Source organism: Oryctolagus cuniculus, chromosome 17 (genome assembly GCF_964237555.1).
Source record: "Oryctolagus cuniculus chromosome 17, mOryCun1.1, whole genome shotgun sequence".
In the NCBI taxonomy this organism is placed as follows: domain Eukaryota; kingdom Metazoa; phylum Chordata; class Mammalia; order Lagomorpha; family Leporidae; genus Oryctolagus; species Oryctolagus cuniculus.
Window position 1 is genome coordinate 52,569,963 of NC_091448.1, and position 16,886 is coordinate 52,586,848.

Below are 16,886 nucleotides of genomic sequence, written 5' to 3' on the forward strand. Positions count from 1 at the left end.
GGTAAAGCCACTGCCTGCAGTGCCAGCATCCCACATGGGCGCCAGTTCAAGTCCTGGCTGCTCCACTTCCTACCCTGCTCTCTGCTGTAACCTGCGAAAGCAGAACATGGCCCAAGTCCTTGGGCCCCTGCACCCATGTGGGAGACCCAAAGGAAGCTCCTGGCTCCTGGCTTCAGATCGCCACAGCTCTGGCCATTTTGGCCATCTGGGGAGTGAACCAGCAGATGGAAGACTTCTCTCCGTCTCTCCCTCTCTCTCTCTCTTTTTCTCTCTGACTCTCCTTCTCTCTCGGTGTAACTCTGACTTTCAAATAAATAAATAATAATAATAAATAAAATTTAGAAAAATAATGTAGCTGTTAATAAAGTCAACTCATAAATGCTGACATGGCAAAAATATTTATGGTACATTGTTATATAGGCGGGAAACAAGTCACACATTTATATGCATATGATCCCTTTTATGACTTAAAGCAAGCTAAAAAGCTGGCGCCTTGGCTCACTAGGCTAATCCTCTGCCTGCGGCGCCAGTACTCCGGGTTCTAGTCCCAGTTGGGGTGCCAGATTCTGTCCCGGTTGCTCCTCTTCCAGGCCAGCTCTCTGCTGTGGCCTGGGAAGGAAGTGGAGGATGGCCCAAGTGCTTGGGCCCTGCACCTGCATGGGAGACCAGGAGGAAGCACCTGGCTCCTGGTTTTGGATCAGCGCAGCGCACCAGCCATAGCAGCCATTTGGGGCGTGAACCAATGGAAGGAAGACCTTTCTCTCTGTCTCTCTCCCTCTCACTGTCTAACTCTAACTCTGCCTGTAAAAAAAAAAAAAAAAAAAAAAAAAAACAAGCTTTAAAAAAAAGTGCGATTCAAACTTGAAGGAAGGTCTGGAAAAAATGCCGTTTGAGACAGGAAGTGGAATTTTATAGCATGGCCACTTGGGGAGGAAGAGCGGGGACCTCAAATTGAGAGAGAGAAAGAAAATAAACCCCAAAAGGAGACCTCCAGGACTTTCTGATCGAACACTGGGAACAGCCTTGTTAAGAAAAGTCAGCCAGCCAAAGCCATCTGGGAGTGTGGCTGCCCTCTGCTCCACACCCAGGGCCAGGTCAAGATTAAGGAAAGCCAGCCAAGACACTGGTGGCGCCACCAGGATGTGAGGAGAACCCTTGGAGACCCCTCCTCGTGCATCTGCCTGCCCAGAGTTCTGGGGACAAGAAGGCTCCCTAGCTCCTGCCCTCTGAAGTCAGTTCTGATGGGGAGGAGCCCACCCGCAGTCCTGGCGTACACCCCCCAGCCCCAGAGAGCCAGAATTGGAACATTGTGGAAATCACAGGACATGCCCCTGTCCTTCTCAGACCCTCTTGTCTGCCCTGAGGAGGCGCACTTCCTGCCAGCAGGTGATGGTGGGGGTGGGGAGTCTGAGGGCTCCACCCCCAATCTCCTCCCTCCTGGGTCACCCAGCCACTCCCAGCTCCTAGGGTTCCCACAGTGGCCAGAAAGTAAATTTTGTCAACTCAACTGCTTTGTCAAGCTCAGCCAGGATTACAAACGCTGCTGGCACCAAGCCTCCTTCTGCACGCTCGGGACACCTGCAGCCTCCATCCCAAAGCTGGTGAAGCTGAGTCAAGACCATGGAGTTGGTGTGCTGGCCATACACCCCCCCACACACACACACACACTCTATCCCTCCGTCTTTAAAATTTTTTTTTTCATTAATTTATTTGAGAAGTAGAGTTAGAGAGAGAGAAGAGACAGAGAGAGGACTTCCATCCACTGGTTCACTTCCCAGATGGCCTCAACGGCCAGAGCTGAGTTGATCTGAAGCCAGGAGCCAGACTCCACTCTCACCCTAGAGCAGTCTAAGTAACCCCCCTCACCGAGTGCCTTAGCCTTCCTCCCAGAGCAGGCGGGATTCAGGAGACCCCTCGGGCAGCACCCAGACCTCATTTCCGAGAAACTCCTCAGTATCAGTCACCCAGCCAGCTGGAGCAGGGAGGCGGGGAACCCAGCTGTCCCGCACCTGCCACAGAGAGCAACGGCGCTGGCTGGAGGAGGGGTCAGGGGAGGCAGGGGACTGGTGACCCCCTGTGTGACCATCTACCTCCAGAGTCCACGTGTGAGCACTGGCGGGAGGACGCCTTCTTCACCTGCCCCCCCTCCCCCCAGTTCCTGAATGGTCTCAACCCAGTCCTGATCCGCCGCTGTCACTGCTTCCCAAAGAACTTAACGCCATGGGGGCCCCTTGCTGGGCCCTGAGCTTAGTCTGCAGGCTGAGCTGGAGGTAGGGGCTCAAGGCCAGCCTCCTTTCCCAGTGCTGCAGGAGCCACGTGCCCCAGGCCGCTACCCAGCCCTGGCTGCTCTCTCTCCCCTCCACTCCTGCCGCCCTCCTGGCTTTCAGCTCCTCCAGTGTTTTCTCTGGGTCAGCGACTCCCACTCACCCCCAAGGGAGGGGTGTTGTTCTGAGGCACCAAGGGGCTGGGGACAGGGCTGAGGGCGGCTCGCTCTCTCCAGGTACTTTGCCAGCCTCCACGCTTCGGCAGAGCCTGACGGCTCAGAAACCATGGTGATGAGTTGGTTGTCATGGTTACTGAGGATGCCCTACCCCGCTCTCAGCCAGGGGCTCCCCAGAGCTGCCAGCTCTCTGGATGACCAAATGAGCTGCACCCTTAGCCTGGGACGGTGCCTTCTGCTTCACAAAGCTCTGATCTCCCGTGGGGTTCACCTCTCGATGATGCCTGGGCCTGACCACAGCACAGGCACCTGTCATTCTTGGGCTGGAACAACCCCACTGGCTCAAGAGAATGGGATCCCTTTCAGTGAAATCCTTCCGTATCCAGAGTGATCCCTCCTCCCGCTCCCCCTCCTCCTCCTTCCCCTCCCCCTCCCCTCCTCCTTTAGAGGGGCTCTGTATCTGCTGGACTGCACCATCCCCTCGAGCCTCCTTCCCAGCATTATTAGCGAGAAGCCCTAGCTCCTGGCCACAGCCCTGACCCTGCTGCCCCTCAGCTTCCAGGTCAGGTTGTCCTCAGACAGCCTCCTCCCGGGGCTGCGCTTCCTGATCCTGCCCAGCCCCTAGGGCTTGGCTTTGTTTGATTTGGTTCGGTGCTTCTTGATTTCCATCTTACTAAAAAAGACAGCGGTGATACTTAGTGTCAGAACAAATTGCACCTTGACTTAGATGTCGGAATCGCCTCCACTGTGAGAGTCCGTCAGGCTAATTAGCTCTCCCAAGATCACAGTTAAGCAGGGCGCTGGCTGCCCATCCTCACTGCACCGCACACCCAGCGCACTCAGACACTGGGGCCCAGGCAGCGCCATCTACCTGCCCAGTGACCCAGCTGAGGCCTGGCTCCTGCCCTGGGGTCCACACTCGGGTTTCCCGGTGCACGAGATGGTCACGCATTTGCTTCAAACCCACTTCGTAGCAGTCACACCTTGGCTGTGTCCATGCTGCGGCAGCTGCCCGCATGCCACCCCATCTTTAAGCTAGGGAGGAGCCCTCTGCTCGGTGCTGGGAGCTGGGAGCCGGGAGCCGAACGGGGCAGCCTCATCTGACCCCTGCATGGGGCTCTCCCTCATCCCCGCCACGCCTTCCACATCAACACCCAGAACCCCCTGGGCCTCTTTGCAGGGCCATGGAGCAGGGCAGGGAGGGTTGTGGTCCATCCTGGAGCCCCCGCCCGCCCCAGGCAGCAGTGAGCTCTTCACTTGGCGCCACTCGGATGGGAGGGCTACCTGCAGCTGAAGGCCAAAGGGCTGGCAGCTGTTACCTACCGCTCCCTCTGCCTGCCACCTGGCCGATCCCCAGATCCAGGTCCTAGTCCTCTACTACAACCCCGACAATGTGCTCCAGTTCAGGACGGCCGCAGAGAGGTGAGGATCCCCGGGGCGGGGCCTGAGGGCTCTGGACCCCGCACCCTCTGCTTCACCAACCTGTCCCTACCTCCTGCCCAAACACACCTCGACCTCACAGTGCCTCCCTGCCTCCTCTTCCCAGCTGTGTGACCTTGGGCTAGCCCCTTAACCTCTCTGTGCCTGTTTGTTCATCTGACCTTAGGAGCAATAAGGGTGCCCCATCTTGTAGTTATATGAGCCTTCCATGGTGGGAGGGCCCCCCTGATTATTCACCCCATAAACAAAGTCACTGTGTCTGCCTCAGGGGAGACCGCGGGAAATACCCACACCCTCCACCCTGATGGTCAGGTCCTCCGGATGTCCCGCCTCCTGGTGGACAGCCGCCCTCAGTCTCTGGGGCTTAAGATGCTGCAGCGTAGGAGCCTCACTGGGCTCCCGGTTCCTGCCACGTGGGGCAACTCATTCCCTGCAGCGTCTCAGCCCCTCACTCCGCGGGCCCCTCCGCCTCGCCCCACCCCTGTCCTGGTCTCCCTGTCCAAACACTGCCCCTGCTCCAAGTCCAGCTCATGTCCTGCCTCCCCCTTGAAGTCGTCCAGCCCCGCTGTGGGGACCCCGCTGGCAGGGGTTGCCTGTGCCACAGCCTTCCCAGCAGAGGCTCCCCATGTCTGTCCTGAGCCCTGCAGGGGCCGGGGGCGCAGGGGAGCTGCGTGGTCCTGAGCCCGGTCAGACAGTCCCGACCCAGAGGGGCCTGGGGCAGACTGCTCCTTCCTTGTGGCTTGATCTAGCTCAAAAGGCCGGAATGCCTACACCTGCCGGACCCTCAAGCAGGTCGGAGCTGGAGGACTGAGGCAGGCAGGCAAGCAGGCAGGCAGGCAGGGATGGTGGCCGGACACTTCTGCTAGTTCGAGGTCAGCAAGTGATTCAACTTGAAAAGCAAAGCCCTTGACAGCCACTCAAGGTGCAGCCGCAGATCACCTGTGGCTCAGGCCCTGTGTTTGCCGCTCAGGGGTTCTGAGCTCCAGGCCTGGGCCCAGGACATCCGCCAGGAGGGTTTTGTGGGCCACATGCGCCCAGGTGAGGCCACCGATCTCGGCTTCAGTTCTCCAGACCCCGCCTCTCCACAGCAGCCGTCTCTTTAATGCCAGCTCCACGCTCTCCACCCCGCTCCCACCTGGGGGTTCCCTCCGCCCTGGCCAGCTGCGCTAACCTCACCTCACCCGTACCTCCCCATGACCACCTTCACCTGCGCAGCCCAGCATGCTGCCAGCCACAACGGCCAGGTGAGCCAGGGGCAGCCCTGAGGAACAGAGCGGACACGGGCATAGTGTACCTCGTGGGAGCACTGGCAGCCTTGTGCCTACTGAGTTTGGGGAGCCACTTGGATTCAGTGCCTGCATACCCCACATTCTTACCACCCTGTGGCTGCCCCCACCCACTGCCAGTGGCCAGCCAGACCTGTGGCCTGGCTCCCTGAGGTCAATGCTCTGTGCCACGCCCTCCTGCTCTTCTGTAAGCAAGTGTGGTTGAGGAGCAGGAGGTCTCAACTCCCAGGAGAGTGGGTGAGGTCAGGGAGGGATCCTGGGGACAGTGGGCCACTTGGAGGCTGCACTTAGCGGGCTGGGCTCCTCTGTGGGCGGGCCATGGTGGGAGTGGGCTGCCAGAGGTGTGGCTCAGGGTGGCATGGGTTCCTAGCAGGTGGAGCGAGAGTGGTCTGAGTTTCTTGCAGGCAGTGGTCTTTAGGTGGGTGGGTGGCTTGTGTTTCACCTTGGATGGGTCTCAGGTAATGGGGGGGGGGGCTCTATGTGGGCGGGACTTGGGCAGACTAAAGCCCAGGTAGGGGGATGTAAGATGGTCTGGGCTGGCTGGGAGTTGCAAGAGCGGGGTCGACAGCCTTTTCCCCTGCCTGGGCCCCGCGGTGGAGCACCCCCGCCTTCCGGAGCCAGCCGTCTGGCCTGGCCGGGATTCCCTGAGGCCCCGCGCTGGCCTCCGCCCCCACCCCCACCTCCACCCCCACCTCCACCCCCACCCCCAAGCCCCCGCCCCGCAGTGGCGGGCGGCAGCAGCGCGGTGCCGCAGTTTGAAGTCTTTTTATTGGAAATCAGGAAGGCGCTAGATGGAAATGCTGTTCTCGATCAGCACCGGGTCCAGGTAGTAGTAGGGGACGGGCAGGCACTTGTTGCGCTGGCGGATGCGGTGCGAGATCTCGGCCAGGCGCTGGCGCAGGGTCGCGATGCTGCGCCGCGGAGCGTCCTCCACGAAGTGGATGTCGGGGAAGTGGCCCAGGGGCCGCTGCGGGCGAGAGCCGGGCCGCTGGGACGGAGCTGAGTCAGCCCGGCCCCACAGCCCAGCCCCGTGCCCCCTTCCTTCCTCAGCTCCCAGCCCCCGCACCTGCGCCCAGAGTCCCTGCGCCCGCAGCACGCACCCTGTCGTCAGGCTCCCGGCTCAGGGTCCAGAGCACCAGGAGGATGATGCCCGTGGTCTTTACGTCTGGCAACGTGTCCAGGAAGACCTGCGGAGTGGTCAGGCCTTTGGCCTGCATCGGTGGGTTCCGCATGGTGGAGGGGAAGTTGGGCATCCAGGCGGTGAACTCCAGCTGGGGGCAGGTGGACGACGGCTCTGGGTCAGCGCGCCCCGGGGGGTTCGCATCTCCCGGGCTCCCCAAGGCCAAGCCAAGGCCACCCACTCCCACCATTGCCTTGAGCACCGTGCCGCTGGGCTGCTTTGGTTCCGCCCGGTTCTGGGTCAAGACTGGCCCTGGGGCTATGTTTAGGAAGTGTGGGGAGGGGGCACAGGTACCTGGCCTGTGTTGACAGCTGCGTGCTTGGCAGAGCAGGTGTAGATGATGATGGTGACATAGCGGATCAGCTCCGGCACCGTTCGCAAACACCTGGGGAAACCTGAGCCACGGGGGATGGGGGAAGAGGCCCAGGCAGCTTCAGTGCCGCCCTGGTCCTGGCTGGCAGCAGAGGGCGCCCCAGAGCCCAGCTCGCCCGGTGCGCCTGCCTCCGGTGGCCACAACCCCACCCTGCCCAGTCCAAGCCACAAGGCTGGGGCCAGGGCCTTCACTGGCCCTGGCCAGATGTCCTCCAGGACTGCTCATGATACCTGTTCCGGGTGGGGCCCTCAGATGGCTCTTCCAGCTCCCCTGTGGGGCCTCTCCAGTCCCAGCCTTGGGGGCAGGGGGTGCTCCCCTCCTTTGGGAAGAGCCCTGGTTTTCCAGCCCCCCATACAGTCTGGAGATTTCCCAGTTGCTTCCCTGCCAGCTGCTTGCTGCTCTCTCCCATTGTCCTGGGGAGAGGCCAGCCCTAGTTGCCATGGTGACCCCAGGTTTCCCCAAACCCCACACAGTCAAGCCTGACCCACAATGTTCCTCCCCTGGGAACTCCAGCTGCAGGGATGGTGCACCTCCACCCAGCTGCAAAACTCCTAAACCCAGGAGTCACCCACGGCCCCTCCCTCTGCACACCCACCCCAAACTGGGAGCAATCACCAGGTCCTGTCATTTGAAGCTCCGGAGTAGCTCTAGAATTTTCTGTACCCCCATAGCCCTCACCCTGGCCAGGTCCCTGTCACCTCCCTCCTGGACAGGGCAGCAGCTTCCCAAGTCATCCCCTGACCGTGAGTACAACCAGACACCCTGACGTACAGCTCTGGCCTGAGACCCGGCTCCCTCGGGCACCCAGGCAGTCCCACCTCCTTAAGCAGGCTGCACACTGACGCCTGTCCAGGGCTCTGGGCGCTCACTGCTGCTCTCCTGCAGCCAGAAGCTCCTGGCCCCCAGCACATTCTGCCCTTCTGCGTTGGAGCCCCATTTCCCAGCCCACAACGGTTGGTGTGTGGTGGGGAGGAGGGGGCCGGCCGGGACCCTACCTGAGCTCTCACGCCCCAGGAGGCACTCGTTGAATATCTCCTGCACCCAGCACTGCAACTCCAGGTCGCCTTCCACGGCCGCGTCACAGGGGTAGTAATAGCTGATGATCTCTGTCACATACCTGAGCGCGGGGACAGGGCCGCAGTTGGGATCCTGCCCTTGCCCTCCCCTGGGCCTGCTTCTGCCACCGCCCTGATGATGCCCTGGCCTTGGCTGGTCCCAGAGCTGCCCCAAGCCCGCGAGTGGGCGGAGGCGGACAGGTGGCTTGGCATGGTGAGAAGACCCCCCCCCCCAGAGCACCTCTGGCAGGAGTTGCATGAGGCCCACAGGCAGCACGGAGCCCAGAGGGGTGGAAGGAAGGAAGGAAGGAAGGGGCCCGCCAGGCCCAGGGAGCAGGTGTGTGAGGAGCACACAGACCCCAGACCCTCTCCCCAAAGCCAAGCCCCTGGATAACACCAGGTCACAGCTCAGGCTCCCCCCAGGTCCCCTCCAACATGCCAGGGGCCACCCACTGCTGTCCCGACCTCACCTCTCCAGTGCATCCCACACGGCCAAGCTGTCGTCGCGGTAATAATATCTGGGCATGTCCTGGACCCCACGCTTCACGAAGTCATCGGGGAGGTAGAGGCTATCATAGGTGAGCTCGGACAGGCCCCGCACCATCACCTCGGCAAAGCCCTTCAAGCCCAGGGACATGCCCTGCCAGGGAGGAGGCGTGGGTGGAGCCGGGTAGGCTCCTAGCCAGGCCTCTGGGGTTCCCACCTGCCTCAGGTCCTCCAGGAGTCCAGTGGGGCCTCTCTCTAACCCCAGGACCGCCCCCCCAGTCCCAGGCCAGCACCCCAGCCCCTGCCTCGGCGCCCTTCTCAACACAACACCCCGATCCCTTCCTCACACCCTCTCGCCACCCCTCGCAAGTGGGAAGTCCTTATTGTAGCTGGACTGCAAAGCCAGGGGGAAAGCAAGGGTCTCCTTGGGGCTGGGGGCAGAGGTCTCACCCTGGCGGACAGGCCGCCTTCGTTGAGCAGCAGTGCCCGCCCGATGCTGTTGATCTGGACGGTGTAGCGCGTGTGGGGGATGAGGAGCTGCAGGGTACACACGGACAGCGAGGGAGCCCTGAGGGGGCTGCCCTAAAGGACCTCGGCACCCACGACCCTCGCTTGGGAAGCCCTCACCCTGAGCCCTCTCTCATGGGTCCCCAGGCGCCTACTGACAGCTGAGCTTCCCAGCAGGGCAACACAGCTCCACAGAACCCTCTCGCCCAAGCCCGCACCTTGTAGAGGGGGTGGCACATGGGCAGGTGTCTCAGCATGGCCAGGAAGAAGGCCTCCGCGATGAGGTGGGTCTCCAGCAGGTGGGCGTTGGCCTCGTGGCAGTAGAACTCAGCATAGCGCACCCACGTCTTGGCCAGCAGCCAGTCCCACTCCGAGTCGCTGGGCAGGAAGATGGGGCAATCAGGCCCGGGGGTCTGGCTGAGCTGGGGGTGGGGAAAGAGGGAGGGTGTCGGAGGAGGGAAAAGCCCCACCCACACACTCGGTCCCCTCCCATCCCCCCTCCCAACAGCAATCCCCGCTGAGCCTTCTGCCTGCATTATCTTTCCTCTGTCCCCATCTCTACTTGGCAGCTCCTACTCCTTCTGCAAGTACCAGCTCACAAGCTCCCTCCTCTGAGACGCCTTCCTTGCTTCTGCCCCAGGGCCACCACAGTCAGCTATGCAGGTTGGGCACAGAGTGCCCAGCCCCCTTGCATGGCAGTTCCCCTAACAAGCCAGGAGCACCAAGACTTGGCTGACTCCCCCGAAAGGAGTGCCTTTGTCTGATCTGTGGTCCACCATGGCTCCCCCTCCGGCCACACTGCCTGCTGAGGCCGCGGCAGAGTCTGGTTAGCCTGGTGCTTCCAGCAGAGGCCAGCCCCGGAGCACAGCCTGATTTACCGAGTGGTTGGACGAATGAGATCAAAGAGCCACCACACACATGCCCATGTGGTCACCTCCGTGCACAGACGCGGCACGCACACTTCACACACGTGTGCCTCAGGACCCAGTTCACATACGTTCACACAGGCACAGGGTGCAGCACAGGATGGGAGGGCAGGGACCCTTGGGAATTCTGCAGGCTTTCACGCACATGTCACACATGGAGAGAGACATGCATCAACACAGGTGTACGAGGGTATGTCCAAAAGCTCACGGAAAATGATGTTTCTTTTGGTGCAAAAACTTTCGCAATCCATGCATAGTTTTTATGCAATATGCATATTCCACTAAGTTTTTAAAGACACCTCATATGCATGTATTTTTTTTTTTTTTGCACCAGAATAAATTTATCTTTTAATTCCATTTTCCAAGCCTTCTGGAGATACCCTGGGATGTATTCTCCATCGTCGCACACACAGGGAGCTTCGTAGAGGCTACACACACACACAGGCAACGGGCACAGGCACACGCGGAGGAACCCCTGCCCACGAGCGCAGAGCCTCGCACACAGCCCCGCCCGCGCCCCGGGCACCTGGATGGCGATGGGCATCAGGTTGCCCTCGGGGCCCAAGTGCAGCAGGCAGAGCGGGGCGCAGTGGTACTGAGTCTGGCCGTTGAGCTCCACGGTGGGGATGCCCTCCAGGATGCGGTAGTCTGCCAGGTAAATGTTCCCCTTCTGCAGGGGAGCCGCGATGGACGCGCAGGTAGGCACCACGCGTCCTTGGCCCACGCCTTGGGGTAGAGCGCTCAAGGGACGGGCCGGGAAGGGATGGGGGGTGTCTGGGTCTCCCCTGGAGCTGGCCTCACCTCCAGCTCCGCCTGCAGGCACGTGCCCTCGCCCAGGCTCGGGGCCACCATGTCGTCTGTGACGGGGAACTTGTCTGGGATCCGCGTGCAGCGGCGGATCAAGCCTGGGTTGACGCCGTTAAGGTACTGGTACCCAAAGAAGCTGTCCTCCGCCCAGTGCTCGGCCACGTACTCTGGGGGCACAGCGCAGGGGCGTCACCACGCCACCCAGACCCCCCTTGGGTGGACAATGGGCACAGCTCAGGGTCGGCGAGGAAAACCGCGCCCCCAGGGGCACAGGGCGACCATTTCCAAGACGCCACCAGGGGGCGCACCCACCGCCGGCCAGGGTCCGCCCCCGGCCGCATTTGGGGTGGCCCCGCTCCATACCGGAGACGACAGACTTGTGGCCAGGGAAAATTTTCTTAATATCCTTGAGTCTCTTCCACGAGCGTTTGCAGTCCAACAGGCCGCGGACTTTGAATGCCAGGGCCCTAGGAGACGGGATTCGGGGTGCGGGTGGGGGATCAGGGAGGCTGCCAGGTGCGGGCTGGGGCAGGCGGCGGGTGGCAGGGCCCCCCAACCCCGCCTAGGTCTCTGCGTCTCGTGTGTGATGTTCTCTAGATTTGTCCCTTCTGCACCCTATGTCCTGGGACTGCCCTGGAGGTGGGCGTGGAGCGGGGGGGGGGGGGGGAGCGATGGCCTCCTGGGAGCGCCCAGCCCTCCTTTCACTCACATGGGCCCCAGCCGGTAGAAGAAGGAGGCCGTTTTGAGGAAGGAGTAGCGAAGATTTAAGTTCAGGTACTTGGTGGCCTTGATATTGATGAGAATGGGGAATCCCGGGATATAGCCATTCCACCTGCAGAGACAAGTGCGGAGCTGGGGCCTGGGCACAGGGGAGGAGCCACAGGAGCCACAGCTGGGGCCCTGCACAGCCCTGGGTCCTTACTCGGGCCGGTTGGGGTTTCGGAAGCGCCGGACAGGAGGGCGGTAACTGGGGATGTGCACGTAGTTGGGCAGGCCAGGCACGAAGACCCTCCAGCTGCCAAGAGAAGGCAAAGACGGTGGCTCCCGCCGCCCCGCCCCCGCCCAGCCCCGAGCAGCCCTCCCCCCCCCCCCGCTCCCCACTCGCCCCCAGCCCCCGCGCCCTCCCTCTCACTGGTAGTAGTCCTGCTTGGCTCTGAGCTCCTCTTGTCTGTGTTCCAAAAGGACGGGGAGGCAGTCCTCCGCTGCTGTCTTTCCTGCAGGGGGAGCAAGGCGGGGGCTCAAGGACTGCCCCCCGCCCCGCCCCGACCCCTGCCCACCTTGGCCTGCCCTAGGCATGGGCTCAGGGCTCAGCGTCCCCCCCCCCCCCCGCATCAATGGACCCAGCCCATGGCCTTCTGGGATCTCAGCCAAAAAGGTCAGGGACCGCCCCCTCGGCTCCGCGTGCCAGGCCCACTTCTAGACCCACTGGAATGTCAGTAGCCGGTAGCTGTCGGCACCTACAGGGCACCAGGCTTTCTAGTCACTGTATGGGTAGCCACAGTTGGCAAACTGTGTAGGGACAACGCTAGCACACAGGCAGCCATGCGAGGCCCAGCACGCCCGCTTTGCAATTCCAGGCGCAAAGGCAGTGGGGCCCAAGTTTGCTTTTGGACAACAGGTTCATTGGTTGGCAAAACCTGCTCCTAGTTTCCCCGCGGCTTTACACAGTATTTATTGAACTCACTTGGTGTCACACCTCATAGTTTCTGCTGAGAAATATTGGAAGGCCCTGTGGTGAATCCTTCACACAATACGATTCTAGAATCCAAAGTCCAGGGCAGGCATTCTGGCACAGCGGCCCAAGCCACTGCCTGCCACACTGGCATCCCACAGGATCACTGACTGCTCCACTTCCGATCCAGCCCCCTGCCAATGCGCCTGGGAAAGCAGCAGAGGATGGCCCAAGTGCTTGGGCCCCTGCACCCATGTGGGAGACCTGGATGGAGTTCCAGGCTCCTTGCTTTGGCCAGGCCCACCCGTAGCTGATTAGCCATTTGGGGAGTGAACCAGTGGATGGGAGACCTCTCTCTCTGTCTCTCCTTCTCTCTGTAACTCTGTCTTTTAAATAAATAAACAAATATTTTTAAAAAATAAAAAATTTAAAAATCCAAATATTTGAAACATGTTAGCACTGACGTAAGCCAAATGGAAGATTCCACACTTGACCTTATGTGAGAGATCATGATTGAAATGCAGGCACATGAAAATTATTGTGTAAAATTATCTTCAGGCTGTGTGTATACAGGGTATGTATGAAACAGAAGTGGATTTCGTTTCAGATTGGGTCCCCTTTCCAAGATATGTCATTCTGTGTATGCAAAATCCAAAATCCAAAATGCTTCTGGCCCCAAGTATTTTGGATCAAGGATAAATAGCCTATATAGATAGATATGAAACTCTCCATGGACATACACATGTGTATATCTTCTAAATAAAATCTAAATTTCTGTTTTTTAAAGTTTTTTTAAAATTTATTTGCAAGGTAGAGACAGACAGAAGAGAGAAAGATCTTCCATCTGCTGGTTCACTCCCTAAATGACCCCAACAGCCCAGGCTGTACCAGGTTGAAGCCAGGAACCTGGAACTCCATTGAGGTTTCCCACGTGGGTGCAGGGGCCAAGCACTTGGGCCATCTTCTGCTGCTTTCCAGGTGCATTAGCAGGGAGCTGGATCAGAAGTGGAGCAGCCGGGACTCGAACCGGCGCTCTGATATGAGGTGCTGGCAGCTTCCTCAGCTGCATCACAGCACCGACCCCTAAAATCGAAACTTCACAACCCCTCGGCACGTTGGCTTCAGCAGAGGACTATGCTCCCGGGCCCATTACACAGAGAGGAAGCATCTAGGCTGGGACTTGACCCAGCCACCCAGCCACCACCCAGTAACAGCCACCACAGCTGTGAGGCCTTTTAAACTCCTCTTGGAAGCTAGGGTGCAGCAAGCAGCCAACTTGAATACCACATGGGAGACCCAGAAGAAGCTCCTGGTTCCTGGCTTCAGCCTGGCCAGCCCTGGCTGTTGTGGCCATTTAGGGAGTGAACCAGCAGATGGAAGATCTCTCTCTCTCTCTCTCTCTCTCTCTCTCTCTCTCTGCCTTTCACATAAATAAAAATATTTGAAAACAAAAGAAAGAAGTTGTCACGTCAGATTCTCACATCAACCTTATGCAGTGGGTTCTGCTGTCAGCTCCATTTTATAGATGTGGCTGCTGAGGCTTAGAGTAATTCTGGAGTGTACCAGATGTCCGGAGAGATAGTGGTAGAACCGAGATTGAAGTCCACGCCTCCTGACTGGTGGGCCCTCTGCTGGCTGGTGCCTGTCACTACAGCCCCACAAGGTCCTCACGTCTCCACACCCTCCCCCTCCCATCTGGCTCAGCTCTCGCGGTGTTCTGGAAGAATGGTGTCCCCTGGAGTTATGCAACCCAGAGCCCAGTTCACCTTCATCCCCAGGGCGGGCGCCTCACTCCTTCGAGGGCCCAGCAGGTGACTCAGGTCTCCCTGCCCTGGCGTTGCGTGGCTGTCACCCCACCCAACCCCATTCCTGCCCAGCCACCAGTGTCACCCTGCCGGTCTCCTGCTTCTACGTCATATGTCAGGCAGACCTATCCCTGCGGGGAGGCACTCTGTCCCCGGGGAGACCCTCCCTAGCCCCCCACCACCCAGTGGTGCCCTGCCTCTCCCTTCCTGGCTCGTGCCCCCCTCTTGGGGAAGGCTCTAGCACAAGAGAGAAATGGGAGAAGGGCGGTTGGCTGGGGGGTGGGGGGGATGGGGCTCCAGGCCCAGCTGTGCTCAGCTCTGCCTTCCCTGCCCATTAGGGGAAGCTGGCAGAAGCCGAGGTGGCGACGCCAGGGGTAGAGAGAAGACAGGCGTCTGCCCGGGTGCGGCGGCCACATCTGGGACCCTGACCCAAGGCAGGGCAGGCTGCAAGGAGCTCAGGCATCCAGGCTCCGTCCCTCTCCCTGGCGAGCAGACCTGCAGCTGGGAAGACAGCCAGATGGCCTCGGCTAGCTCCCGCGGAGAAGCCTGTGGGATGGGCTGGACCCTTCCTGAATGGAGGGGGCATTTGGAGAAGCAGTGAGTCCTGCTAGCGACACGAGGGGTCCCATGGTGGGGTGGGGTGGGGGGGTAATGGAGCCCTTTGGGGCAGCACATCAGCCCATCGGCTCACCAAACACTCCATCAGAAAACCACGGCACTGGGAAAGTCTGGGGCCACAGTGCCATCCGGACCTGCGGCATGAGCAGGGCTTCTGAACGGAATACCAAGGCCCCGCCAGGAAGAACGGGCTTCCCTGCTGGAGCGGCAGCTCCCGGTCAGAGTGCCTGGGGAGTGTGCATGGGAGCAGTGGGCAGGCGTCTCCAAGTAGCAAGCAGGGTATCCTCTAGGGGTACTGAGGCTGAGCTTAGAGAAGAAGCCAGGGACCGTCAGAGCGTGCAGGGGGCCCTGGAAGGGGGTGGGGAGCCCTGCATGGGGGTAACAGGGAGCATGCTCTGGGGTGCGCCTGGGACGCAGTGTGCAGCCCCTCATGGGTCCAGCGCGGCCGCAGAGGCTGAGGCTGACGTACAAGGGCAGCAGTAGCTCGCACTATGGGCGTGGTCATTTCTGAGCCTCCACACCCAGGACACGTGGGGGAAGACGGGGCTGCCTCGGCCACCTCTGCCCAACCTGCCACTACAGGATGCTTGGGAGCCCCTGGTGGGGCTGGCCATGCTGGGGTTGCCTGGAGGAAGAGCGAGGGCAAGGGCGGGGAGGGGTTACCTGTGGCCTCCCGGAGGGCCAGGGTCTCATAGCCATCCATCCACTGGTAGGCAGGGAAGTGGTAGACGCGGCAGTCTGGGGCGCAGATCTGCACATAGTTGCAATACCAGGGGCTCTTGGGGAAGAAGGAGTAGCGCTCTTTGTGCATGCGGACGATGAGGAGCTCACCCAGGTCCTGCTGGCACTGCACCGTGTAGTCGTCCACCTGGTGGGACACAGGGCTCAGCCTGGCTCTTGGCGGGGACAGAGTGGTGGAGGGGGCAGAGGAAGAGGCGCATCGGCCTGACCCTTGGGCGCCCCTCTCTGCCTCCTGTAAGCTGACTTTTCCCTGCTGGGCCGGTCCATCCAGGACTGGGCAGGACCCCAGTGCCCAGCCCCCTCCCCTGCGGACCCCCAGCGGCTGCCCTTGTCACAGTAGCATAGCAGGAGGTAGCCCAGCCAGCACCTCATCCTCCCACTTCGCAGGGGTTCAGAGATGCCCCCACAGACACTGCGACCCGTTCGGGACTACAGAGCAGCAGGGGCCTGGGCCTGGCTCCAAATCAGCGCTGAGGGGTAAGGACCCATGGGACAGGCAGGTCCCTACCCGATAGGCTGGTCTGATGCCATTTTTAAGTCACCAAGAATCCAATGCAAATTTCAGCCACTGATGATGCAACTGACAGGGGAAGCGTAAGAACAGGAGAGAGAGGGATGAGGGAAGGGGAGACGGCAGTGGAGAGGGGACCATGAAGGAAGAGACAGCAGGGGCAGGAGTGGGGGGGGGCAGAGAAGCAGAGAGAAAGGGGAGGAGACGATGGGAACAGCCACAGGGGATGAGGGGAGAGGTGTGGGGAGGACAGGGATGGAGCAGAGGCTCAGAGCCAGTGGAGGGAGGCTCTGGGAGCCCCCTGGGGAGTGGAAGCCTCTGTAGCCATGCTGGCTCCCTCCCCCCCCCCCCCGCTCTGTACCCCTCCATCCCCCGGTTGCCAGCTGCACGCCACACACACACACACACACACACACACTCACCGCCCCAGTGGCAAAGTCTCTCCCAAAGTGGTTCAGCAGCTGCTTATGGCTCTCGCCTTGAGTCCCGACGATGGTCAGCGAGATGTTGTCCAGTGTCCCGGACAAGAGGTCCGTGCCCGTGGCCACCCTCACTTTATATGTGGCCATGACTGCTCTCCCAGGAGGAAGAGGGGGGCTCAATCCTGGCTGCTGCAGGAGGCCAGCCGAGAGCCAGCCCGGGGCCGGATGGCTTGGAGGAAAGCTGCAGGCTACCTGGAGCCTGAAGGAGCTGCTGCCCGGGCAGGGGCCGGGCCGGCCGGGTGGCACAGGCGGCAGCAAGCAGGCGTCTGGGAGCTGGCGGGCGCGCAGCTGGGCAGGGCGCTGGGCCTGCCTCTGAGAGGGCGGATGGTGATGCCGCGGATGAAGGAGTCTCCCGGGGCGGGAGCACGTCCCGCCTGAGCCAGGGCCTCCGGCAAGTGCGGGGAGAGGGCTGGGCGGGTCCCCAGATCTTTATCGGCCTAATAAGCTCCTTCCTCACCCCCCCCCATTGGCAGCAGCAGTGCCCGGCCCCCTGGCCAGCAGGGCCCACCCCCATGCAGCGGTGACCTGCATTGGTTCTGGGGCTGCGGTGGGTGGAG

The 16,886-nt window shown here is 60.9% G+C and overlaps 1 protein-coding gene across 2 annotated transcripts; it reads right to left on the minus strand.

The window, feature by feature from the left end:
* Positions 1-5,915: 5,915 nt before the first annotated feature.
* On the minus strand, positions 5,916-16,727 carry ALOX12B (arachidonate 12-lipoxygenase, 12R type). Of its 2 annotated transcripts, none has more exons than XM_051825203.2 (15): positions 16,270-16,727; positions 15,259-15,463; positions 11,633-11,714; positions 11,423-11,515; positions 11,210-11,332; positions 10,864-10,967; positions 10,495-10,667; positions 10,220-10,363; positions 8,986-9,189; positions 8,711-8,797; positions 8,245-8,315; positions 7,715-7,836; positions 6,641-6,741; positions 6,267-6,437; positions 5,916-6,133 (listed from the first exon to the last, which is right to left on the minus strand). In XM_051825203.2, exons 1-15 carry the CDS (start codon positions 16,414-16,416, stop codon positions 5,954-5,956), a joined length of 2,007 nt encoding a protein of 668 aa, XP_051681163.2. In that variant the 5' UTR covers positions 16,417-16,727; the 3' UTR covers positions 5,916-5,953. The 2 variants fall into 2 exon arrangements, with proteins under 2 accessions (XP_051681163.2, XP_051681162.2); XM_051825202.2 differs by having other exon boundaries at positions 8,245-8,414; positions 16,270-16,726.
* Positions 16,728-16,886: the final 159 nt, after the last annotated feature.

Excerpts from the sequence above, each read along its gene's own strand:
- ALOX12B (XM_051825202.2), bottom strand. The coding sequence starts at position 16,416 with ATGGCCACATATAAAGTGAGGGTGGCCACGGGCACGGACCTCTTGTCC. Across the intron at positions 8,415-8,710 it reads AAGGCGGCCTGTCCGCCAGG|GGCATGTCCCTGGGCTTGAA; the intron begins GTGAGACCTCTG and ends CCTCCCTGGCAG. Across the intron at positions 6,742-7,714 it reads CCTGGGGCGTGAGAGCTCAG|GTTTCCCCAGGTGTTTGCGA; the intron begins GTAGGGTCCCGG and ends CCCGTGGCTCAG.